The 26,472-nt window shown below is 44.1% G+C and overlaps 1 protein-coding gene across 3 annotated transcripts; it reads right to left on the bottom strand.

The window, feature by feature from the left end:
- Positions 1 to 4,492: 4,492 nt before the first annotated feature.
- Positions 4,493 to 11,634, bottom strand: LOC122923270 (isopentenyl-diphosphate Delta-isomerase 1-like). 3 transcript variants are annotated; one of them, XM_044274053.1, is made up of 5 exons: positions 11,289 to 11,634; positions 10,302 to 10,465; positions 7,238 to 7,330; positions 6,053 to 6,183; positions 4,493 to 5,577 (listed from the first exon to the last, which is right to left on the bottom strand). In XM_044274053.1, the coding sequence occupies exons 1-5, from the start codon at positions 11,399 to 11,401 to the stop codon at positions 5,260 to 5,262; spliced, it is 819 nt and encodes a 272-aa protein (XP_044129988.1). In that variant the 5' UTR covers positions 11,402 to 11,634; the 3' UTR covers positions 4,493 to 5,259. The 3 variants fall into 3 exon arrangements, with proteins under 3 accessions (XP_044129988.1, XP_044129989.1, XP_044129990.1); XM_044274054.1 differs by having other exon boundaries at positions 10,302 to 10,462; XM_044274055.1 differs by having other exon boundaries at positions 10,302 to 10,462; positions 11,535 to 11,559.
- Positions 11,635 to 26,472: the final 14,838 nt, after the last annotated feature.

Raw genomic sequence — 26,472 nt, 5'->3', positions numbered from 1 at the left:
GATCCGTCTTAAAACACAATTGAAAGTCAATTGAGGACGGATCAGTTTTTTATACTGTGCCAGATTGTGTCACAGAAAACGGATCCATCCCCATTGACTTACATTGTGTGTTAGAACGGATCCGTTTGGCTCAGTTTCATCATACAGACACCAAAACGCGGAATAGAGACCGAACAGAGGCAAACTGATGCACTCTGAGCAGGTCCTTTTCCATTCAGAATACATTAGGGCAAAACTGATCCGTTTTGGACCGCTTGTGAGAGCCCTCAGCGGATCTCACAAACGGAAAGCCAAAACGCCAGTGTGAAAGTAGTCTTAGGAAAATGTCGATTTTTTTTACCCTTGTTTCTCCCTGAGAATTGAACCAGAAGGCTATCGGACTTTCTGAAACCTTTGGTAGCCTCAATATAAAATTCTAAATTGTACGTCAGACGTTCAGGGTATGAAAAACTGATTTTTTTGCTGTTAGAAGGGTTATTACAAAAAGATGGTAAAATTATCTCTTTCTGGTCACGATGAAAATTTGACATTACTTTTGGAAGGAACACCGGATCTAATCTAAATACTATTCTATCCTCCATAACTCTCAGGTAAGGTTCTCTAATGGAAATGGCCTGTATCTCACCCAGTCTTCGGGCTGACGTAATCGCGATTAAGAATGCAGTCTTATAAAGATATTAGTTTGATAGAACAATCATCTAGTGGCTCAAAGGGAGAGTGTGTTAGGCGAGTAGGAACAATATTAAGGTCCCAGGAGGGGACACAAGATTTTAGAGTCGGTCTAAGCCTGGAAGCTGCTCTCATGAATTTTTTTTATCCATCTGTGGTTTGCAAGATCATAACTGAAGAAACAGCAGAGTCGACACCTGGACTTTGAGGATGGATGGTTTAAGCCGCAGCTGTAAGAACTCCAAGATTTTCTGTATGTTTGGTACTTTTAGATTCAGGGACGGGTTCCCCGACCAGGAACAGAATCTCTTCCATATCTTTAGGTAGATGGCAGAAGTTACTTTTTTCCTGCATGCTCTAAGCGTGGTTATCACTATCTGAAAGACCTTGGTACTTCAGTATCGGGATGTCAGAATCCAAGCTGTTTGTCTCAGGAACTCTGGATTGGGATGTAGAATTGGTCCCTGATGAAGAAGGTCCTTCCTGGATGGAAGAGGCCAAGGATCCAAGATGGAGGGTTTCTTGAGGGAGGAAAACCAGCTTCTCTTCGGCCAGAATGGGGTTATTAGAATTATTGTTGTATTGTCTTGATGGATCTTTTGAATCACTTTTTGAATGTGTGGGAGCGGTGGAAAGGTATAACTTAGACCCCAGTCCCATGCTAGGGCAAATGCATCTAATGCCCAAGGATTGTCCCGGGGATTTAGGGAGCAGAATCTTTCCACCTTCATATTCTCCCTTGAAGCAAACAGGTCCAGTTCTAGAACGCTCCATTTGTCTACTATCATTCGAAAGACTTCTGTATTTAGAGACCATTCGGTCTGGTCCAAATTCCTCCGATTGATATAGTCCGCCTCTAGATTCAGCGACCCCTTGAGATGGATCGCCGAAATGGATTTTATGTTTTGTTTTGCCCAGTTGAAGATCTTGGTTGATAAGGACAGGAGATTTTGCGATTTTCTTCCGTTATCTTTAGGGATTCCCATACTGCCTTCAGTTCTCTGAAATTTGATGACTGAGAGCTGACCGACTGGGGCCAGGAGCCAGATAGTAAAAATCTCCCACTTTCGCTCCCCCATCCTGACTGACTTGCGTCCATCATGATCTGTACATAGGGAGTTCTCTTCCATACTACTCCCCTGGAGGTTACTTGAAACTGTCCACCAACATAGTGATGTTATTACCATGTGAGGAATGGATACTCCGTAATCTAGAGTAATCTGTTGCCTGTCCCAAACTCTGAGAATCCAAATCTGTAGAGGTCAAAAAATGCAGTTGACTCCAAGGTACTGAGTGTATGCATGATGTGAGTAGGCCTAGTAGACTCATTGCTTCCTTTATGGAGCAGATCTTTTTTTGAAATATTCTGACTTTCTCCTGCAGTGAACTGATTTTGTCTTAGGGAAGAAAAGTGGATTGAATACGAGAGTCAGATAGATAGAATCACCCCCAGGAAACATTTTTGTTGACGGTTGTAAATTTGATTTGTTGATGTTCACTAGCCACCCTAGTTTTTCTAGTGTTAACAGGAAGCTGTCTAAATCTGCCAGTAGGTGGTCTACTGTATGGGACTAAGATTAGTTCTCATTTTCCTCAAATATGCCACCATCTCAACTACGAGTTTGGTGAAAATCGTGTGTGCGAGAGAAATTCCAAAATGAAAGGGCCTGCAGCAGCCCTGTGGAAGAACGAAAGGGATATTTTTTTTCCTATATGGTCTGTCTTCAGGAAAACCTTGTTTCTTGTCTGAGGCTTTTTCCAAGACCTTATCCAACATGGGCCCAAAAACAAACATTCACCTGAAAAGGGAATGGAGCACAGCTTCATCTTTAAAGTCTAGTCTCCTGACAAGACTTCATCCAAAGGGCTCTGCGAGCCGCGTTGGAGAGGCCCGCGTCCTTGGCTGAGAAGCTTACAGACTCAGCAGAGGCCAGGAAAGCCATGGCTGATTTCAGCAAAGGGATAGAGCTTACAATCTCCTCTCTAGGGGTCTTATCCCTAATATCGTTCTCAAGTTCATTTAGCCAAAGAAACATAGATCTAGCGACAGATGTTGCGGCGATATTTAATTTCAGGTTAAACATAGCTGCTTCCCATGAATTTCGTAACCAACTGTCCGCTTTCCTCTCCATGGGATCCATCTTCAAAGGGCAATGATGTCTTCTTATTGACCTTTGCCACTTGCACATCTATTTTAGGGATCTCATCGAATATTTTAGATTCAGACGGATCAAATAGATGGTTTTTGAAAGCCTTGGACACATCCAGGCGTTTTTTCACAGTCAGACCATTCCTCTAAAATCCTCTCTTATGTTCTCATTAATAGGGAATACTCGGGTTCTTTTAACCCTTAGACCCCCCAAACAATTCCTCCTGGATGGAATGGGTTTTCTGCACCTCTTTCAGCCCCATAGTGGCCCTCACAGCTTTTAAGAGATCCGACATTTCGTACACAGTGAAATAGAATTTTCTATCACCCTCAGAGAATTCAGTTTCTGAAGCAAAGGTCCTCTTCATCCCAATGCCTGGAGGAGGAGGCATCCTCCAAAGTCTTCGGAATCCGAGGATGAGGGCGATATGAATTTTTGTCGCTTAGGGGGAAGCGGTCCCCTAGGAGTCGTAGACAAATGAGATAATGAGGATTTAACTTCTTCCTGTATCAGCCCTGAATTCATTGATTAGTGAAGGCTGTTTCTCACAAACAATACTTGCAATAGATTCCTTGCATAAATTTTTAGGGTGGTTATCCGGAAGCCGTTTGTAACATGATATACATTTTGGTGGCTTCTTTGGTTTCTTCTCCGCCTCCTTGGAAACCTACGAGTCGAAAACAGACCAAAAAGTCAGGAGGAGGCCTGCACACATAAATATATATGTGGCTAACCTTGGTGAAACACCCTTGTGTTTAAAGAAGGAGAGGGGGATGAATTATGACTCCCTGACTTGATCATAGTGCACCATGAACATAGTGAGCGAAATATCAATTCATTTTTCCCCACAGGGGAACTTACAGAGGGCAGCACAGGAGTATCCGGCTCCCGTGGTGAACACAGCTCTGGTCCCGACCTGCTGCCACAATGTACTAGACTCAGATCAGTGTGGCTCTCCTGCTTTATGCCGGCCAGAACGCCGCTCTAGTCAGTTCCTGCATCTGCTGGAAGTGACATATTTTCAAAGCGCCAAACTCGTAAACCCGGCTTAACCCACCAGGGGCAAGGCGGGAGACGACGCCTCGGTAGCAGGCTCCAGATCAACTGGAGCGAGCCCTCCCGATCATCCCCCTGCTCAGCATTAGTACAAGGCCGCTGGAGAGCAGGGGGACACCACGGTCCATTATGGTGTTACGGTAGGATTTCCTCTATTCATCTCCCTGCACCTGCACACAGGGAGACCCTTCTCCGCCCTGTCCTCTGTAGGGACAGGAAACACTGGTGGTGGTGGTAGGGGAGGGGAATTTAAACATCTCTCTGTTCCTGCCCCTACAGAGGTCAGGGGTTAATCTCCTTGTGTGCCATCGTGGTGATGAGATGGAAAACAGGTAGGTGGAAAACTTCTATTCCATGTTATTTCAGGATGGGCCTCTTGCAGTGAACTCTCTCTCCCCTGGCCGGGTAAGGGGGGGGGGGGGGGGTCTCCTGTATGCCCTCCCGCACTGTCAAAAGAAAATATTAGTGTATCCTGTAAAAGCAAGTGAATAGCTGTACCATTTGACACAAAGAAAGGAGTCAAAGAGCGGGGTCCCATTAGTTATGGTGGGACCAGTCGCAGCCTTCCTTCCTTTCTCAGCATATACCTCAATCAGGCTACAATTAGACAAATGAAATTTGTATTTCTTGAAATCTGAGTTTCTTTAATTAAGTCAGTATGGAAGTTATCGTAAAATACACAGGTGGTAAAATAAATCACTGTCCTTAAAGGGGTGTCTCACCTTAAACATTGGTGGCATATTGCTAGGATATGCCACCAGTGTCAGATAGGTGCGGGTCCAACACCTATATCTAGAACTGAGCACCCAAAGTGAACAAGTGTGGGCCACCCTCCATCTATGGGAATGCAAAAAAAAAAAAAATATTAAAAATAGCCGAGCGCTGGCTATTTCCAGCAGGTCCATAGAAGTGAATGGAGAAGTGGTGCAGGGCTGCGCTTGCATGGTGCTCTCCATTAATTTCTATGGGAGTTCCAAAAACAGCCAAGCGCACCGCCAGGCTATTTTCAGCACTTCCATAGAGTTGAATGGAGAGCGGCTGCAAATGCGTGGTGCACTCTCCAATGCTTTGGGCGCTCCGTTCTAGAGAAAGGTGCATGGGACCTGCACCTGGCATTAGTGGCATATCCTAGCAATATGCCACCAATGTTTAAGGTGAGACAACCCCTTTAAGGGTTCAGTTAATTCTAGAAAACCATATTTTGTAGAAGTTTAATTTTTCTTCCATTTAGAAAGACAGCACTGGATTAATTATTTTGCCTTTCTATATTACACTGGATTTCAGTACTCGCCAAGACTTTAGTGTCATGTGTATCTATCAGTACAAGCAGCCCACCACAGAAGCAGAACTTCACACAAGAACATTATTCTCTTCCTTCTGTCATTTACATTCGGTGGATTTTCTCATGATCCTCAAATGATTTTAAATTCTCCAGGTTGTCCCACCATTTGTATAGAAAAGTGTCTGCAATGAGCTGGAACCAAGGGGTAATCTTCACCTCTCCCCGCTTGGCCCTTTCTAATAACTCTGTTAGCTCCTCTTTGGACACGTAGCAATGACTTTTGATCTCGTTGGGATCGGGATCAACTGCGACATCCTTCTGTGCAAAAAGGATGTAATCTACTTCATGTTCACCCCAGATGCCGTCTGACGGAGCTTTGTAGTGAATCCTGGTCAGATATCTAAGTTCATCAGGTTTTACCTGGGAGGTAAAAAAATATAAAATCACTCAATGTTAAGTGTCCACCAAATACAGTGACTTCAGAGTTTAAGGGGTTTTCTATAATTACAAAGAAAATGGCTACTTTCTTTTAAAAACAGCGCCACACCTGTCCACAGCTTCAAACTCCACTTTATTTAAGCAGAGATGTAATACCAGACATAACCTGTGGATAGGTGTGGAGCTATATCTGATGGGGGCTCAACACAAACCCCAACATATTTATATAGAAACACCAAGCCCCTGCTACACTAATATGGTCAGAGACTAACCACCCCTGCCAGGCAGACTTATGGTTCTGCTGGAGGCAGCCCAAAATGGTAGACATTGTGCCACACCAGAGGTGACATGGTGGACTACTACCAATTCAATGTGGTATTAAGACTAGTGACAGTAATCCCCAGGAATACAACATCACAATGGCTTGCCTATACACTACACCCCATCTTAACTATACCTGCTCCATTGGAATTCCTAATTCAGCCTTCAACCGCCTCTGGGCAGCTCGTCGCACTCCTATAGCATCTTCTTCCTCGATTTCCGAGGGGGTACTGAGAGGGTGACTGCAGCACGTGTTTGTGTAACATCCTGGGCCATGATACAGAAATTATAGAGAATCTTCAGAGCACAAACATACTACATTGAAGATCAGACATCATACAGTAAATGATGATCTCTTTCTAACAAAGCTAGAACCGGCCCTGCACCTCACATGGATCCAGAGATCTCCCCAATTACTCTGCTAGCAGCTCAGGTGGTGTATCCTTTCTTGCTGCAGCTCTGTCCCTATCACAGCCCTGGAAGCAGCTGAAGGATAGAACTGGGCATGTATGTCCACCTCGGCCAGGTGGACAGTTAAAGAAGAAACGGAACAAACAGCAGGTGGCGCTATAAAGATACATTTTACTGAATAACTCAGTGGCTATACTCCATTTTTTACTTCCATGCGATTACAAAAGTATTGAGATCCAGGTGCTGGTTTGAAAACTACAGAATATCCTTCGTGGGAAAAGCCCTTTATTACTACCGCACGCTGTATTGTGTCGTATTAGGTACAAAAATGCTCACTGATATATAGATCCTATTTGGAGGGAGGTAGTCAGTGTTATCAGTAACGGCTCATGCACACGGCTGCTGCCTGGCTGTGCCCGTATTGCGGCCCGCGAACAGCGGGTCTACAATATGCAGGCACCAGCCACGTGCACCCCACATCATGGATGCGTATGCGGCTCTGAAGCAGATGGACGGTCACTGCACCTCTGCTAACGAAGTGGCATCGGCAGAACAGGCTTCAATTTTCACGGGAGTATTGGGAGAAATAAAGGCAGAGGAAAACCGGAGAATTTTAGTAACGTGCTTGTTTTGGCAAGTGGACCGCAAACCGTCTGGTCCCATAAAACCCCTTTAAGTAAAGCAATGTATTTAGGGATGAGCGAACTTGTGTTTCAAGTTTGGCATACAAGGTTTGGGTTATCTAATCTAACTCAGTTATGGATTCCACTACCAGAGACCATAAGTTATGGATTCCACTACCACAGATCATAAGTTATGGTCCGTGGTAGCGGAGTCCATAACGGAATTCTTAGATGACCCTAAATATATTGGGTTCAATAATTCAGTCATATAATTGAGAAATACAAACCTGGGAAGGTGATTTTAGCGTCCGATCTTTGCTGTAACAAGAGTTTATTTTCAGTGTTAAACAAGAAGACGCTGAAGGCTCTGTGCAGCATACCTGCGTGAAAAATAAAGAAGCAACATCTCAGAAAACAGCCGATAACTAACGAGTCTGCACCACGAGCCACAGGGAAGATCCTGCTGCCAAATAATGCAGAGGACTCCCGGGAACCTGTCTATTGTAAATGTTTGGTTAACATTTAATTATCGTGATCTTACATAAACCATAATGTCTGCATACCAATAAGCAGAAAAGTTATTTACCCGCAGAACCCAACATGCGGCGCACTACTGAGCCTACTACTAAAACTCCTCTACATTGCAGATAAGCTGGGTTCACATCTATGCTTTTAAACCGCCATATCCCGATTCAGCAAAAATGCTGAGTGTAGTATTTCTAGTCGGGCTGACAGCCGGCATGTATGCCGGATACAGTGGATTCCGCCTTGGCTGGAACACACTGCCAGAATTAAAAGCGCAGATGTGAACCCAGCGTAACAGGGCTGAGCTGCAGTACCGCACACAGCTGCATGGCCAAGAGTGTTGCCATGGGGTGGAGGTGGTCTCAGGGATGAGATGTCAATTAGGCTACATACACACCATAGAGGAGGTTTAGTAAGCCAGTGTTAATGCGCAGGAGTAAGGCTACTTTCACACTGGCGTTTTGGCTTTCCATTTCTGAGATCTGTTCAGGGCTGTTACAGGCAGTCCAAAACGGATCAGTTTAGCCCTAATGCATTCTGAATGGAAAAGGATCCGCTCAAAATGCATCAGTTTGCCTCCGTTCAGTCTCCATTCCGCTTTGGAGGCTGACACCAAAACACTGCTTGCAGCATTTTCGTGTCCGTCTGACTAAACAAGGCCAAACGCATCCGTCCTGACACACAATTTAAGTCAATGGGGACGGATCCGTTTTCACTGACAATAGAAAATGGATCCGTCCTCCATTGACTTTCAATGGTGTTCAAGACGGATCCGTCTTGGCTATGTTAAAGATAATACAAACGGATCCGTTCTGAACGGCTGCAGACGGTTGTATTATCTGAACGGATCCGTCTGTGCAGATCCATGACGGATCCGCACAAATCGCGAGTGTGAAAGTGGCCTAAGCTCTGCCTCTTAATAAATTTGCTCCACACCTTTCTTTAAAAAGTAGCAAGGTGCTCAAAAGGTCACAAAGTATGGCGGGTTTGGCGTATAAGACGCTAGTGTGTATGGGGCTGTTAATCACAAGTGGCTACTAAAGTTAAAGGCGAATTTACACCGCACAATTCTTGAGCTGATTATCAGGAATGAACGTTACTACGAAGGCTCGTTCCCAATAAGCTGCTTGTGTAAACGTGCCGCAGATGACCTGATGAGGAAAACACTTGACCATCGGGTGAAATGAGGACCAGAGGACATTAAAGTGGTTTTCTAGGATTTCGATCCTCAGGATAGGTTATCAGTATCTAAACAGTGGGGGTCCAACGCCCGGGACCCCCAGCCAACCAGCTGTTTGAAAATACAATGTATGACGCTGTGCTGGGTAAGCACAGAGAAGGCTGCGACACTCACAGGAGCACTGGTGCCTTCTCAAACAGCTGATTGGTGGGGGTCCCAGGTGTCGGACCCCAACTGATCAGATACTGATGACCTATCATGAGGATAGGTCATCAGTATCAAAATTTTAGAATGCCCCTTTAAATCATTGCTTATAGGCAGCAAATCATGCTGTGTGAACAGGGATCTGCTATCCAGAAACTATTTATTTGTATGAGGACGAGCGACAGCAGTAGCCATTGCTTGTCCCTATACAGTGAAGGAGATGGCTGCATGTAAATGCAGCTCTCACCTCCACTGACAAGCGGGCAGTTATCAGGAAGGAACAGCCCATTCCCAATAATTGTCTCCTCAATCGGGCAGTGTAAACCTATCTTCAGACAAGGAGAACCCGTTATAGCTGGATTTAAAAGGAACCTGTCACCGGGATTCTGGCCATAGAGCTGGGGACATGGGCTGCTAGATGGCCGCTAGCACATCTGCAATACACAGTCCTCATAGCTCTCTGTGCTTTTATTGTGTTAAAAAACTGTTTTGATCGATATGCAAATGAACCTCATATGTGTCCTGTATCCGGAGACGAGTCCAGCGGAAAGGAGCCCAGCACCACCCCGCGTCCTCCGAATCTCCTCCTTGCTGGCTGATGTGACAGAGCTGGAGCGATGCGCGAGCTAGCGCATGCACAGTGTCGGCATCATGTTTATTCCCTACGCATGCGCTAGCTCGCGCATCGCGAGATTTCAGTGCTCCAGCTCTGTGACGTCAGCCAGCAAGGAGGAGATTCGGAGGACGCGGGGCGGTGCTGGGCTCCTTTCCGCTGGACTCGTCTCCGGATACAGGACACATATGAGGTTCATTTGCATATCGATCAAAACTGTTTTTTAACACAATAAGAGCACAGAGAGCTATGAGGACTGGGTATTGCAGATGTGCTAGCGGCCATCTAGCAGCCCATGTCCCCAGCTCTATGGCCAGAATCCCGGTGACAGGTTCCCTTTAAACTAGTATTATACTGGGTGCTGACGCAGTCTTACATCAAAAACCTATACAGATAAGGCTACATGCACACAACCATGGTTTTGGTCCGCATCCGAGCGGCAGTTTTTGTGGCTCGGATGCAGCCCCATTCACTTCAATGGGGCATCAAAAGATGCGGACAGCACTCCGTGTGCTGTCCACATCCGTTGCTCCGTTCCCTGGTCGGCCAAAAAAATATAACCTGTCCTATTCTTGTCCGTTTTGCAGACATGAATAGGCAGTTATATTAATAGCTGACTGTGCTGTTCAGCAAATTGCGGAACGCACACGGACTCCATCCGTGTTTTGCAGGCCACAAAAACACACAACAGTCGTGTGCATGTAGCCTGAAGGGAATTATGTGCATGGCCCTGGAAACTCCAGAAGGATCACCTACATCCACAACACACCCTTCCCTCTCACCTGCATTTATTTCAGACTACACTGCAGCACCCCCGCCCAGGCTTTACCTTTGTCGATGTTTTCGTTCAGGTGACAGTTCCTCTTGGTGTCGGCCCCAATCTTCTTGTCATTCTCATCAACTAGAATACACATCTCCGAGAGCAATTGGACCTGCTTCTCATCCAGCGCACCAGTGTCCACCTCAGGCATGGCTGCGCTGTATCTCTTGCTGCTGAAACAACAGAGTCATGTTAAGCATGAGGTATAAAAGGACAATCTAAGCACAGCTCAATCTCAAATGACAGAAGGTAACATCTGGAGATCCCTAAAAGGGCCGCTAGACCTCGAACATACCTCACATGCCCCAATAATGAGTGTGACGACTGAACTGTCAGATTCCGCAAAATATGGATCACGTCCGTGTTGCCTAATTTTTTTTTTTTAACTGCAATGGGTCCATGAACTGCATTTTGCGCTCAAGTATAGAATATGTTCTATCCTTTGTAGTATGGACACACGGATAGCTTTACCCTATAGCCCCGTGTCCGTGCTCTCACACTACATGAATTGCTGCATTGCAGGGTGGTCATAACCATGGAAATGAGCAGTGTATAATGTGATAGAAAAATTAATGAAGCCAGCAAAGGAGACAATACGGACAATCACAATACATTAGTAAGTGCCTTGGATTCACTTTCTCTACAGGGTAAATAGCATTTGCTTTAGTGACAACCCCTTTAGGATAAGGCTGAATGGTGCCAAGTGCCAGGCTACCTCCAGTGCCCATTGCCTGCCCTCTAAAAATCACCCTGTACTGCAGGAGGACAACATCAGCACCGGGATCTATGGAACCACGAAAGAGCTGCTCACTGCAGCCAATCAGAGCCCAGCTCTCATTGTCCTAAAAACCCTTTTGAAGGTGAGAGCTTTGTCCTGATTGGTTGCTACACTATAGTTTGGGTAAATCCCTCCCTCCACACTACCTGTCATGTAGGCATGACACGTGCTGGGACTGTCATAACTCCTATTGCGGCCCCGCTGCCCTCGGAGCTCACCTGCTGTACGGCGCGCTCCTCACAGTCCGCTGCAGAACTGCCCGCAACCCGGAGCCGCCGCGGCCAAGCGCTAGCAAGACACGAGCACCGCCCACCGTCCCCGCCCATAACATATCTCAACCAATCAGATCTCCGAACCACCGCTTCCCACCATCTGCTGATGACCCGCACACTCCACGCCACCGCCCGCCCGCAGCGTTCTGCCCGCTAGTCCCCCGCACTGGGCGCTGTACGGAGTCTATTAACCGACTGTCTGTAGAAATCTGGAACCAGGGCTTCAGCGCCAAGCGGGATCTGCGCCACAGGAACGGCTAGAAACCAAGGAACAGGTCGGCCCCGCCCACTATTTCGTCACTACGTCAGGCGCGTGTTCTATAGACACGCCCTTGGGGGGGGGAGTAGCGCTAGAGTCCGCCCAATTCTACGATCATTCCCGTTGGCTGCCATACTTGTCAATCACGTGACGCACAGAGGAGTTTGCTGAGGGTCAGCGTGTCTGCTGTTGCAGTTTAGATGGTTTGAAATTAATTGGGTTACGCTGCAGTACCGCACACAACCAGTGGACAGGTGTGGTAGTATTTGTTGGAAAAAAATAAAAACAGTAATCTATTTCTAGTCCTTTAAAACCCCTTTAACCAGCTCAGCTCCCCCCCTTTAATGACCAGACCACTTTTTACACTTCTGCACTACACTACTTTCCCGGTTTATTGCTCGGTCATACAACTTACCACCCAAATTAATTTTACCTCCTTTTCTTCTCACTAATAGAGCTTTCATTTGGTGGTATTTCATTGCTGCTGGCATTTTTACTTTTTTTGATATTAATTGAAATTTACTGAAATTTTTGCTAAAAAACATAATTTTTCACTTCCGGTTGTAAAATGTTTCAATTAAAACTACATTTCTATATAAAATTTTCTCTAAATTTATTGTTCTACATGTCTTTGATAAAAAAAGTGTATATTTATTGGTTTGGGTAAAAGTTATAGCGTTTACAAACTATGGTGCAAAAATGTGAATTTCCGCATTTTGAAGCAGCTCTGACTTTGAGCACCTGTCATGTTTCCTGAGGTTCTACAATGCCCAGACAGTAGAAAACCCCCACAAATGACCCCATTTCGGAAAGTAGACACCCTAAGGTATTCGCTGATGGGCATAGTGAGTTCATGGAAGTTTTTATTTTTTGTCACAAGTTAGCGGAAAATTATTATTATTATTATTTTTATTTTTTTTACAAAGTCTCATATTCCACTAACTTGTGACAAAAAAAATTAATTTTACATGAACTAACCATACCCCTCACGGAATACCTTGGGGTGTCTTCTTTCCAAAATGGGGTCACATGTGGGGTATTTATGCTGCCCTGGCATTTTAGGGGCCCTAATGCGTGCAAAGTAGTTTGGAATCCAAATTAGTAAAAATGCCCTGTGAAATCCTGAAAGTACTCATTGGAAATTGGGCCCCTTTGCGCATCTTGGCTGCAAAAAAGTGTCACACATCTGGTATCGCCGTACTCAGGAAAAGTAGGGCAATGTGTTTTGGGGTGTATTTTTACATATACCCATGCTGGGTGAGAGAAATATCTCTCTAAAAGACAACTTTTCCCATTTTTTTATACAAAGTTGTCATTTGACAGAGATATTTCTCTCACCCAGCATGGGTATATGTAAAAATACACCCCAAAACACATTGCCCTACTTCTCCTGAGTACGGCGATACCACATGTGTAGCCATACAAAAAAGTCTGCAGCACTCGTCAGTTTGTAGCAAAAAAATGTGGATTTATTCCATAGTAGACAGCAAGGGAATGCGACGTTTCGACCGTCTTTTTCAAGCAATAAAGTGAATACAAAATTTGCTTGAAAAAGACCGGGAACGGTCGAAACGTCGCATTCCCTTGCTGTCTACTATGGAATAATTCCACATTTTTTTGCTACAAATTGACGAGCACTGCAGACTTTTTTGTATTGCTATTTTTATGGTGGATCAACGGCCAGGATCCCGATCTGCCGGCACCAATATTACCGTGGTTAAGGTACAGTGCATGGACTTTCCAAATTGGCTCATTTTGGAGATAGGAGTGCTGCCGGACCTCTTTATATTGTGATACCACATGTGTGACACTTTTTTGCAGCCAAGATGCGCAAAGGGGCCCAAATTCCAATGAGTATCTTTTAGGATTTCACTAGGCATTTGGATTCTCACGCTTTAGGGCCCCTAAAATGCCAGGGCAGTATAAATACCCCACATGTGACCCCATTTTGGAAAGAAGACACCCCAAGGTATTCCGTGAGGGGCATGGCGAGTTCCTAGAATATTTTTTTTTTTGGCACAAGTTAGCGGAAAAAGATTTTGTAAGAGAAAAAAAATAATAATAATAATTTTCCCCTAACTTGTGCCAAAAAAGAAAATATTCTAGCAACTTGCCATGCCCCTCACGAAATACCTTGGGGTGTCTTCTTTCCAAAATGGGGTCACTTGTGGGGGATTTATACTGCCCTGGCATTTTAGGGGCCCTAAAGCATGAGAAGAAGTCTGGAATATAAATGTAAAAAAAATTTTACGCATTTGGATTCCGTGAGGGGTATGGTGAGTTCATGGTAGATTTAATTTTTTGTCGCAAGTTAGTGGAAAATGAGACTTTGTAATAAAAAACTAAAAACAACAAAAAAATTCAATTTCCGCTAACTTGTGCCCAAAAAAAAAATTCTTCTATGAACTCGCCATGCCCTCAAAAGTGATCTTTTTATAGCGCCGCAGCGATTTTACTGTGTTTTTGCAGTGATCAGAAAAAAATAATTTCTGTCACTGCGGTGGGGCGGACTGAACGCAAGTGTGCGCACAAGATCATGCCTGATCGGGCGAACACTGCGTTTTTTGTAGAGCCTATAGAACATGTCCTATTCTTGTTCGCAATTGCGGACAAGAAAAGGCATTTTCTATATAGTTCTGGCAATGTGCGGATCCGCAAAATGCGGAAAGCACTTGCCCTTGTCCGTGTTTTGCAGATTCGCGGTGTCCGTGTTTTGCGGATCCGCGGATCCGCAAAACACATAGGGACGTCTGAATGGAGCCTTACAGGGGGGTGATCAATGACAGGGGGGTGATCAAGGAGTCTATATGGGGTGATCACCCCCCCTGTCATTGATCACCCCCCTGTAAGGCTCGATTCAGATGTCCGTATGTGTTTTGTGGATCCATGGATCCGCAAAACACATACGGACGTCTGAATGGAGCCTTAGGCCTCTTTCACACTTGCGTTGTCCGGATCCGGCGTGTACTCCACTTGCCGGAGGTACACGCTGGATCCGGAAAAACGCAAGTGTACTGAAAGCATTTGAAGACGGATCCGTCTTCAAAATGCTTTCAGTGTTACTATGGCAGCCAGGACGCTATTAAAGTCCTGGTTGCCATAGTAGGGGCGGAGAGCGGGGGAATGACGTCAGAGCGCCCCATGTGCATGGATGATGTGTCCATGCGATCACGTCATCCATGCGCCTGGGGCGCCCTGACGTCACTCTGGAGCACCCCGGGAGCCGCACGGACGGTAAGTATGCTGCTCCCCCGCTCCCCACTACACTTTACCATGGCTGCCAGGACTTTAGCGTCCCGGCAGCCATGGTAACCATTGAGAAAAAGCTAAACGTCGTATCCGGCAATGCGCCGAAATGACATTTAGCTTAAGGCCGGATCTGGATCAATGCCTTTCAATGGGCATTAATTCTGGATCCGGCCTTGCGGCAAGTGTTCAGGATTTTTGGCCGGGAGCAAACAGCACAGCATGCTGCGGTATTTTCTCCGGCCAAAAAACGTTCCGTTCCGGAACTGAAGACATCCTGATGCATCCTGAACGGATTTCACTCCATTCAGAATGCATTAGGATAATCCTGATCAGGATTCTTCCGGCATAGAGCCCCGACGACGGAACTCTATGCCGGAAGACAAGAACGCAGGTGTGAAAGAGCCCTTACAGGGGAGTGATCACCCCATATAGACTCCCTGATCACCCCCCTGTAAGGCTCCATTCAGACGTCCGTATGTGTTTTGCAGATCCGCGGATCTGCAAAACACATACGGACGTCTGAATGGAGCCTGACAGGGGGGTGATCAGGGAGTCTATATGGGGTGATCACCCCCCTGTCATTGATCACCCCCCTGTAAGATCTGTGGATCCATGGATCCGCAAAACACATACGGACGTCTGAATGGAGCCTTACAGGGGGGTGATCAATGGCAGGGGGGTGATCAGGGAGTCTATATGGGGTGATCAGGGGTTAATAAGTGACAGGGGGGGGGGGGGTTTGGTGTAGTGGTGTTTGGTGCTACTTACAGAGCTGCCGGTGTCCTCTGGTGGTCGATCCAAGCAAAAGGGACCACCAGAGGACCAGGTAGCAGGTATATCAGATGCTGTTAACAAAACAGCGTCTGATATACCTTTCAAGGGTTAAAAAAATCGCATCTACAGCCTGCCAGCGAATGATCGCCGCTGGCAGGCTGTAGATGCACTCGTTTACCTGCCTTTCGCGAGATGACGCGGCGGCGCGTCGAAGAGGAATAAATCGACCGCCTCCGGACCGCAATCCTGCGTTAGGCGGTCCGGAGGCGGTTAAAGGGGTTATCCAATACTATAAACTGCCCCCATATGCCAGGCCCCTCACAGGGAATATATTTAGCCTGCTCCCTGCGCCACTCCTGCTCCCCGTACCGCCACTGCCGCTTCTCCCCATGATGAAAACATCCGGTGTCGGGAAGGAAGTAGCCGATGGCAGATGGGGATGAGTCTCCCTGGCATCACGGGTGAGGCTAGAGAGTCTCGTTCCGTCTGCCATTGGCTGCTCCCCCCCTTCCCCGACACCGTATGTTTTCATCAGAGCACGGGAAAAAGCGACAGTGTGGGGACCAGGAGCGGCATGGGTGCGGGATAAGTATATTCCCTGTGAGGGGCTCGACATATGGGGGGGGGGCAGTTTGTAGTATTGAATAACCCCTTCAACCTTGTGCCGGAAGGTGGGGTTGAAGTCATTTTTTTTACTCAGTGTCGTCTAATTTGCACCAACTGTATCAAACGTCACACGGTGTTGGATACATTTGTTGGTGGACGCCTCGCAGATAGCGTGGCTACGGGGGCCACTACTACTACCACCAACACGGCTATGCCTGGGGTCTGCAGACTCCTCTTCAGGCCAGAACAAATGCTGAACGCTCTCACACAATTAATTACAGGGAGATTCTTTTGACTATCTGCTGTACTGCATGGTGGTTTTCTTGCCTCTTCTTAGAAAAAATAAATAAATTCCAACTGCGTGGAAACAGAATTCACAGAAACTGATTATTAAGGCCTGACGCTCAATTTCTCATCATTACTCACAAGTAGATTGCTGCCCTACCCTGTATAGTAATCACAGATATACCGGTATGCTACTTTAACCCTTTGGGTACTTTCACACTAGTGTTTTTTTCCCCAGTATTGAGTTCCTTCACAGGAGCTCAATACCGTAAAAAAAACTGATAAGTTTTATTCTAATGCATTATGAATGGAGAGCATTCCGTTCAGGATGCATCAGTTCAGTCCCTCTTAGGCCCCTTTGACACAAGCGAGTTTTCCGCGCGGGTGCAATGCGTGACGTGAACGCATTGCACCCGCACTGAATCCGGACCCATTCATTTCTATGGGGCTGTGCACATGAGCGGTGATTTTCACGCATCACTTGTGCGTTGCGTGAAAATCGCAGCATGTTCTATATTGTGCGTTTTCCACGCAACGCAGGCCCCATAGAAGTGAATGGGGCTGCGTGAAAATCGCATCCGCAAGCAAGTGCGGATGCGGTGCGATTTTCACACACGGTTGCTAGGAGACGATCAGGATGGGGACCCGATCATTATTATTTTCTTTTATAACATGGTTATAAGGGAAAATGATAGCATTCCTAATAGAGAATGCATAGTACAATAGGGCTGGAGGGGTTAAAAAAAAATAAAAAAATATTTTAACTCACCTTAATCCACTTGCTCGCGCAGCCCAGCTTCTCTTCTGTCTTCATCTTTGCTGTGCACAGGAAAAGGACCTGTGGTGACATCACTGCGCTCATCACATGGTCCGTCACATGATCCATCACCATGGTAAAAGATCATGTGATGGACCATGTGATGAGCGCAGTGACGTCATCAAAGGTCCTATTCCTCAAAGAAGAAGACAGAAGAGATGCCGGCTGCGTGAACAAGTGGATTAAGGTGAGTTAAATTTTTTATTTTATTTTTTTAACCCCTCCAGCCCTATTGTACTATGCATTCTGTATTCAGAATGCTATTATTTTCCCTTATAACCATGTTATAAGGGGAAATAATACATTTTACACAACCTTGAACCCAAACCTGAACTTCAATTAAGAAGTTCGGGTCTGGGTATCACATTCAGTTTTTTATCACTCGCGTGCAAAACGCATTGCACCCGCGCGATAAAAACTGAACATCGGAATGCAATCGCAGTCAAAACTGACCGCAATTAGGTACCTACTCGCGCGGGTTTGCCGCAACGCATCCGGACCCTATCCGGACACGCTCGTCTGCAAGGGGACGTTTTTGGACTGAGAAAATACTGCAACATGCTGCAGTTTTCTCTCCGGCCAAAAATACTGAACACTTGCCGGAATGCCAGATCTGGCATTAATTTACATTGAAGAGTATTCGTGCCGGATCCGGCATTAGGTGTTTCAGCAAAACGGATCCGGCTTTCCGATCCGTCTGACAAATGCCATCAGTTTGCGTCCGGATTGCCGGAACTGCCTGACGGAATCCTCTGTCGCAAGTGTGAAAGTACCCTTTGGATACCTTGAGCCATAACTTTTTTATTTTTCCGTTCACATAGCTGTATGAGGGCTTATATTTTTTGCGGGACAAGTTGTACTTTCTAATGCCACCATTTATTTTGGCATACAATGTAATGGTATCGGAAAAAAAACATTTTACAGGTTTTGTTCCCACGGCGTTCCCTTTGCGGCAAAACTGACCCATGAACTTCATTTTCTGGGTCAGTACGATTACAATGATACCACATATGTAAAGGTTTTTTATGTCTAAATAATGTAAAAATTAATGTAAACTTTGAAAAAGTTATATCACCATATTCTGACCCCTATAACTTTTTTATAGTTATATCTACCTTGTGGGGGCTCATTTTTTGCAGGAGTTGTTATTGATACCATTTTTGAGTGTGTGTGACTTTTTGATTACATTTTATTATTATTTTTGGTTAAAAGAAGCAATGAAAAAATGGCAAATTGGCCATTTTAACCCTTTTTCTCTTATGCCATTCGCGTATTAAAAAAATCTTAATATTTTAATAATATGAGCGTTTTCGGTCACAGTGATACCCATGATGTTTATATTTTCTGTTATTTATGTATTTATTTTTTATTACGGTATATGGAAAGGGGAGTGATTTCAACTTTTATATTTTGTAATTTTTTTTATATATTTTTAATTTTTTGTTATGATTTTGAAGTTTGTATTTGAGCATACAAAATCCAATTTTTGTTTTTATAATGTTCCTAGCTGCATGGCCAAGGTAGAAGCTCCCTTATCAGAGTTTGACATACAAGTGAGTGTTCTGCCCAGCCGAGTTTGAGAATCATTACAGATCACGTCTGCCTCAGTTTTGGTATTTCTGTAGTGATTAATGTGGTTATAGCACCATCTAGCGGTGTTAAGTTGTATTGCACTTTGTTTTTCCTGTTACAAAGACTGCTGCATTGTGGGTGGTGCAAAGCATTGTGGGAGTGCAAAGCATCCTGGGAAGGAGAAACCTCCAGTCTCCAGGACACATCAGCAGAGCTGTCCATCTGCATATCTCCTCAAACTCCACCATGCTTGTGAAAGCATATCTGGTGAGAGATCTATCTTTGTTTCAGGGATATGTTGTTATGCAGAGCTGTTCAGTCAGTTGTAACTGTTACTCAGGGAGTTGTTACTACTATTAGACATGTAATCTTATGTATAGGCATAATTATCAAAAACAAAATGGCTGCACACCATTATACATACAAACAATAGAGCTAAGAAATGGGGGTCATTCTAAATAAAAGTGGTACAATACCGACTATAAATGAGTTAATGGAAGCTCTTAGCGCACATATTTGCTCAAACATGTGTCGGGCCCATCTACCAGGCGTCAAGGCGGCTTCCGCAGATGGGTCCCTAACACTAAATATACTGCCTCTCTTTGGACTTACTTAAGAGACTTATTTTTATTTAGAATGACCCCCATTTCTTAGATCTATTGTTTGAATGTATAATGGTGTGCAGCCATTCTGTTTTTTATAATTAAGTTTGCTTCATGGATATGCACCTGTAATTCCGAAGGTTCATGTCTAAATTCTCTTGTAGTATATATTGAGGGTAGCGCCTCTTTTACACTGAACACGCCTATCTACCTGGGACTTCTGAGCAGAGTAGGTATGTAGCTGGTTCCTACACTGCCCTGAATATTGTAGGCTTAAGTAAGTCCAAAGAGAGGCGGTATATTAGTGTTAGGGACCCATCTGCGGAAGCCACCTTGACGCCTGGTAGATGGGCCCGACACATGTTTGAGCAAATATGTGCGCTAAGAGCTTCCATTAACTAATTTATAGTAGGTATAATACCATTTTTATTTAGAATGACCCCCATTTCTTAGCTCTATTGTTTGTATGTATAATGGTGTAAATAAAAGGATAGCAGGCACACTTTTAATTGGAGTAGCATAGTATTTACCGTATTTATCGGCGTATAACACGCACAGGCGTATAACACGCACCTTCCTTTTAAGAGGGAAATTTCAGGAAAAAAAATAAAATTTCAAATAAAGCCTCTGATCTGCCCCCTCTGGTAGCGCAAACCCCCCCCCTCCCTCCCCAGTATTAATCATTGGTGGCAGTGGCCACAGGGTCCCCCTCCTCCCCCCATCATTGGTGGCAGTTTGCAGTTCCGATCGGAGCCCCAGCAGTGTAATGCTGGGGCTCAGATCGGTTACCATGGCAGCCAGGAGTCACGCTACTGAAGCCCTGGCTGCCATGGTATGTTAGTGAGCAGAGAGCAGCGCATTATACTCACGTGCGCTGTGGCCGACGGTCGCTCCTTCTCATAGGTCTGTGCGGCGCATTGCTAATGCTGTAAGCACTAGCAATCCGCCGCACAGACAGAAGAAGGAGCGACCGGCGGCCACAGTGCACGTGAGTATAATGCGCTGCTCTCTGCTCACTAACATACCATGGCAGCCAGGGCTTCAGTAGCGTGACTCCTGGCTGCCATGGTAACCGATCGGAGCCCCAGCATTACACTGCTGGGGCTCCGATCGGAACTGCAAACTGCCACCAATGATGGGGGGGAGGAGGGGGACCCTGTGGGATATGGCCGGCACATTCATTGGTGGCGCAGTGGCCACAGTCCCTCCCCTCCTCCTCCTACTTTGTCCTCGTTGGTCTTCAGCGGCAGCCGCGCACAGTGGGGAGGGAGGGACTCCCTCCTCCTTCCTCCTCCCTCCTCCTCCCTCCGCTGTGCCGGCCGGCTCAGTCCTGCCTCTCAGCCCTAATCGGCGTATAACACGCATACATCATTTGCCCCCTATTTTCAGGGGGAAAAAGTGCGTGTTATACGCCGATAAATACGGTAATATATTAATTAATTAAAATAACTCACACATATGGAATAATGAAATAGATAAAATAAAATTAACATTAACATGCACAACGTAGGCAACGTAGAGATTAGCAGCAATTGTTAAGCAGCATATACGGTAGTTTTCAAATAGCAGCATGTATTCTTCAAGTTTCTTATATCAGAATTTTCAAGTAAGCTGCATAATAAATATAAAGTCTCAAGATCCAGATAGGTCAGTAATTCAATCAGCCGCTTATTAGTTAAATCCTTATAGTATGGGACCACTATAAAATGTTATTGTCTGGATCAGCAATATCTGCAAGTATCCATTTGATAGTAGGTAGTGTCCAAAAATTATATTATCTTATGGTAGTAGTCCAACTCTTTTTCTAGCTCACTTAGTATCGCAGATTATGATATTGTATAGGACTTACGTTCAGGGGGAGATAAGGTTTGTTAGTCTGATGTACCTATACACGGCGTCCCACGTGTTTTTCAATACTTGACGGCTCTTACCTTTGAGTCTATTCGCTTGCCCTCTTCGTAATCCCGTGTGTTGTCTGAGTTCGAGTCTCTGGCGTCCCACGTGAGATGTGCAGGAGCGCGTCGCTTCTGGTTTGTCAATTATGACGTCAGCGGTTGCCTCCTTTCACGTGATCCGCACTATAGAGGTTTGTAATGGAGCGATCCGGAGACACTGTGTTGGGTTAATTCTGCGAAAATATTTCAGGTTTTCTTCGATAATGTTATATAAAGTCCATTTAAAAGTTGTATCCTGCTTGCAAGGCGATAACGTAGTTCCCTAAATCTCTCATACACGTTTCGGAACGTATAGTCCCTTCATCAGTGAGTGGGGACTATCTGTTTCATACTGGTTTATAAAGAAGTTTTCTTCAAATCCCAACTAATTAAATTCAATTTACCCGGAGTACTGAGCAAGGTGTTGGTAAACTGTGGAACTGGATCTTTTCAGAGATTTATCCTAAATAATAGGTACAGAAGTCTGCATATTTTCACTTAAAGATGATATTATATTCAAAGTTATTTATAAGGGAGGAATTATTCTAAAATAAACATATTTCTATACATGCGATTCTTATGTGATTTCTATGCGATTTCTTATATCTGCATTTTTTCTTAAGATTTTTGTGGGATTTTCTTAAAGGGCTTCTGTCAGCCCACTAAACCGGTTGTTTTTTTTTTTTGGTTAATAATAATCCCTATACTGCGATTTCTGCATACATAAGCTAAATAATCATTTTGGTTCAGTAGAATTGGATAAAAAGCTATTTTTATAATATGTAAATTACCTTGCTACCAGCAAGTAGGGCGGCTACTTGCTGGTAGCAGCCGCATCCTCCGATCCTAAAGACGCTCCTTCCGCATGTTGATTGACAGGGCCAGGGAACGGGATCGTTCTCTGCTGGCCCTGTTTGAATTCCAAATCTTGCGCCTGCGCCGTACCTGTCTTTAATCGGCGCACTGAGAGGCGGCCGCTCTCTCGGCCGCTCCATCCTCAATGCGCCTGCGCCAATGACGTCACATCTACACCCGGCACAGACGCATTAAGGATGGAGCGGCCGAGAGAGCGGCCGCCTCTCAGTGCGCCTGCGCCGATTAAAGACAGGTACGGCGCAGGCGCGAGATTTGGAATTCAAACAGGGCCAGCAGAGAACCATTCAGTTCCCTGGCCCTGTCAATCACAATGCGGAGGGGGCGTCATTAGGATCGGAGGATGCGGCTGCTACCAGCAAGTAGCCGCCCTACTTGCTGGTAGCAAGGTAATTTACATATTATAAAAATAGCTTTTTATCAAATTCTACTGAACCAAAATGATTATTTAGCTTATGTATGCAGAGCTCGCAGTATAGGGATTATTATTAAGCAGAAAAAAACAAAACGGTTTAGTGGGGTGACAGAAGCCCTTTAAATCCATGGTTTTATATAGTTTGCCGCAATTCATCTTAAATATTCATTATAAAAATATATATTCTAAAAAAAATTATAACATTTTTCAAAGTATACGACACCCAATTCATTATAAAATATTCAAATATTATAGATTGGAATTTTATATCTGTATTTTCCATGCGATTCTTATGTGGTTTTCTTTTATCTGCGATTCTTATACAGTTTATTCCTTATAGGAAGAATAATTGATACAGTATACTGTGTAGTCATATACTATTGTTCTTGTCTCTTAGATATGGTGTGGAAATTTTATAATGCGGACATTTTATCTTAGGATGTGTGTGTGTTTTTATAGATTGTCATCTGTCTCCCTGTGTCGGATTTAACCGAAGAGCGCTCTAGCAGAGGGTACTTGGGTTGAATCGGGACCAGTGGTAAAACGGTCAGTATGAAAACCTTCTCATGGGCTTGGAGACGTGTTCTCAGTGTGTAGAGTGGCGTTTGCAGGTTTGTGAGCACTAAGTGCAATGCACTGGGCTTCTTCCCTTTAAATGTCTATACACATTAGAGAAGTGAAGTCTGCATAATGAGAGATACATATTATACCTCTGCTGCGGCTTCGCTATCCCTTTCTGGATACATATCTGCTTTTAAGACATGCATATCTGCCTTGTCGGTATACTCGTACCGTATACTGACAATAGCCGTAGCAATGTCTCACAGATAATCTCAAACCTATAAGAACCAGTAGAATGATCTTCACTAGATACTGGTCACTTTGAGCAGTATTGAATGGGATCCATGCTGAAAATGATGGGGGATGGGCGGCCAACTGGCAGATCAGACTCATCCTTCCTTTTACAGGGATGGGGTGGTGTGCATTGCACTGTCCAGCCACGTTGATGCCCTTCCCTGTCCTTTGACAAGTACCTGAACTATCTCATCTTCCCGTGTCATCACTTCCTGTATCCTTGTTACATGAAGTAAGTGGTCAGGGTATTGTTACTGTGACTAAATTAAAGGTGAGCAGACTGTGGAGGAGTGGTAGTTGCTCAGAAGAACTCAAGATGGTAACACCTTTGTCTGACTGCGGTTGATTGATTTCCCTGTCTATAACAGATATAAATATAGTTCTATATTCATAGTTATATGTTCATAGTTATATATTCCTACTTGAATCTAGTAGTTGCGAGTGGCACCCACCCAACTAGCATCACAGAAAACCAAAAAGTTTGAATTCAGCATTGAGGCCCTTTGGTATGATTGAGTCAAATTCGAATATGCGTCTCGACTCCAGTCGGGACATTTTGTTCAGGTGATTACCACCTCTCCAATTTCTATTCACTTTCTCTATTGCTGCAAATTTTAGACCTTTTGGATCTTGGTTGTGAATTCATTTAAAATGATTTGATACTGTTTGATTGATGAATCCCTTTCTAATATTTGCTATATGTTCTGAGACACGTTTTTTCAATGTTCTCTTTGTTCTGCCTATAATATTTTCTGACATGGGCATTCCAATACATATATTACATCAGTTGAGCTACAGATTACAAATTCTTGAATTTTATGTTTATGGGAGTTTGTTTTAGATACAATTTCTAGAGTTTTCTTTTGAAGGATGTAATCATGCAATTTTGGCATTTTCCACATCTAAAAAAGCCCTTTAGGTCCACCCATTTAAGAATAGTCAAATTTTTTGTTTTAGGCTCTTTTACTGTGGGTGCAATTTTTAGGCCCAAGTTTGGGGCTTTTTTGAATGTGATTTTAGGTTCTTTGGAAATTAATGGATCCTATTATTTTGTTGTTCTGTACATGGTGCCAATGTTTGTTGATAATCCTTTGAATCTTTTTATACTCTACATTATATGGTAGGATGATCCGTATTTGGTCTCCTTCTTGTGTATTTTTATCTTCGTTCTCCAGTTTCTTTGTAAATAATTTTTTCCTATCCATCTCCCGTACTCTGTTTAGTGAGTTGTCTATCAGTCTTTCTGGATATTTTTTATTTAGGAATTGTTGTTTCATACATTTAGCTTCTTGTTCGAATTGGTTCTCTTCTGTGCAAATTCTCTTAATTCTACGAAACTGTCCCTGTGGTATATTGCATAACCATTTCAGGAGGTGACAGCTGGTATGTAATATGTAACTGTTCTTTGCTGTCATATAAGTTTCTCTCCTACGATTGTGATTTGGAGGTCTAGGAATTCAACTGGATGAATATTAACATTGATTGTAAAATGTATATCGTATGGATTACTATTTATTTCTTTCAAAAATAGTTTTAATTGTTTTTGTTCTCCTTTCCATATAAACAATATATTGTCTATATAGCGTTGCCAGAGTACCAGGCTCGTCCCCAGTAGTGGCGTGATGGTTTGGTACTCCTACCACGCCATAAATAGGTTAGCGTAACTGGGGGGCGAACCTGGTACCCATGGCAGTCCCCTGTATCTGGAGGTAGTAATCTGACTCAAATATAAAATAATTATGCTTTAATATAAAATCTATACCCTCTACTACATAGTCGATTTCTTCTACAGGGAGTCTGTTTTCTTGCATCAATTGGTGTTTTACCGCCGTTGTACCAAATTCATGTTTAATACTTGTGTACAATGATTGCAGATCAAGTGTCCCTATAATCCATTGTGAATCAAATTTTAAGTTTTACAATATCTCTATTATCTGGGTGGTATCTTTAGTATATGACAATATTTGTTTGACCCTCGGTTGTAACAGTCTGTTCAAATGTTGTGATAAATTAAATGTAATTGAGCTAATCCCAGATATAATTGGGCGACCTGGTGGATTTTCCCTGTCTTTATGTATTTTTGGTAAACAATACAACATTGGCAATCTTTTTTTCCGTATCTTATATAAACTTGTATTCATTTTCAGTTAAAAAGCCTTGATTCAGGCCTACATCGCAATATGTAATTAATTCTTGATAAAATTCATTTGTTGGATCTCTATAACATCTCACGTGGGACGCCAGAGACTTGAACACAGACAACACACACAGGATTACGAAGGGGGCAAGCAAATCGACTCAAAGGTAAGAGCCGTCAAGTACCGAAAAACACGTGGGCTGCCGCGTATAGGTACATCAAGGAGAAACAGACCCAAGAACGAGTCAAAATAACCACCCTATGAATGCACATCCAAAAGTAATCACGGATAAAAAATATATATATAAAGTTTATTTAATCGCACCAAAAGACAAACACATAAAAAAATTGTATACAATATAAGCGACATGTCTGGAATTAAATGAGACCGACATATGCAGACTCCACTGAGTGTCCACAGATGAGGACATACAATCAATACCAGCTATGAAAGATAAGCATCAATAAATAACATACAGAAAATTTTAAATAGGATAAGGCCACAGATAAATGAAAACAGACCACAATGGGGTCAAATGATGAAAGCCAAACCCTGTGTGAGCAGCTGGTGCAGTGGACCTAGATGAATGAGAAATGCCCAATGCATATCGCCGTCACAGTCTGGCTTCCTCAAGGGTAATGAGCCCTTTGCTAGTGCAACCCATATATACCACACATACAATCAAACAATTAATCATAATGAAATTCACCTGTGCATTGGACATGTGCAGCGATGGCATGCTCAAACAAAT

Source organism: Bufo gargarizans, unplaced genomic scaffold (assembly GCF_014858855.1).
Source record: "Bufo gargarizans isolate SCDJY-AF-19 unplaced genomic scaffold, ASM1485885v1 original_scaffold_1424_pilon, whole genome shotgun sequence".
Lineage (NCBI taxonomy): Eukaryota > Metazoa > Chordata > Amphibia > Anura > Bufonidae > Bufo > Bufo gargarizans.
The sequence above is the reverse complement of the archived record's forward strand: the minus strand, read 5'-3'. Positions and strand labels throughout refer to the sequence as shown.

Excerpts from the sequence above, each read along its gene's own strand:
- LOC122923270 (XM_044274053.1), bottom strand. The coding sequence starts at position 11,401 with ATGTTATGGGCGGGGACGGTGGGCGGTGCTCGTGTCTTGCTAGCGCTT. Across the intron at positions 6,184-7,237 it reads CGCTAAAATCACCTTCCCAG|GATGTTACACAAACACGTGC; the intron begins GTTTGTATTTCT and ends ATCATGGCCCAG. Across the intron at positions 5,578-6,052 it reads TAGGAATTCCAATGGAGCAG|GTAAAACCTGATGAACTTAG; the intron begins GTATAGTTAAGA and ends TTTACCTCCCAG.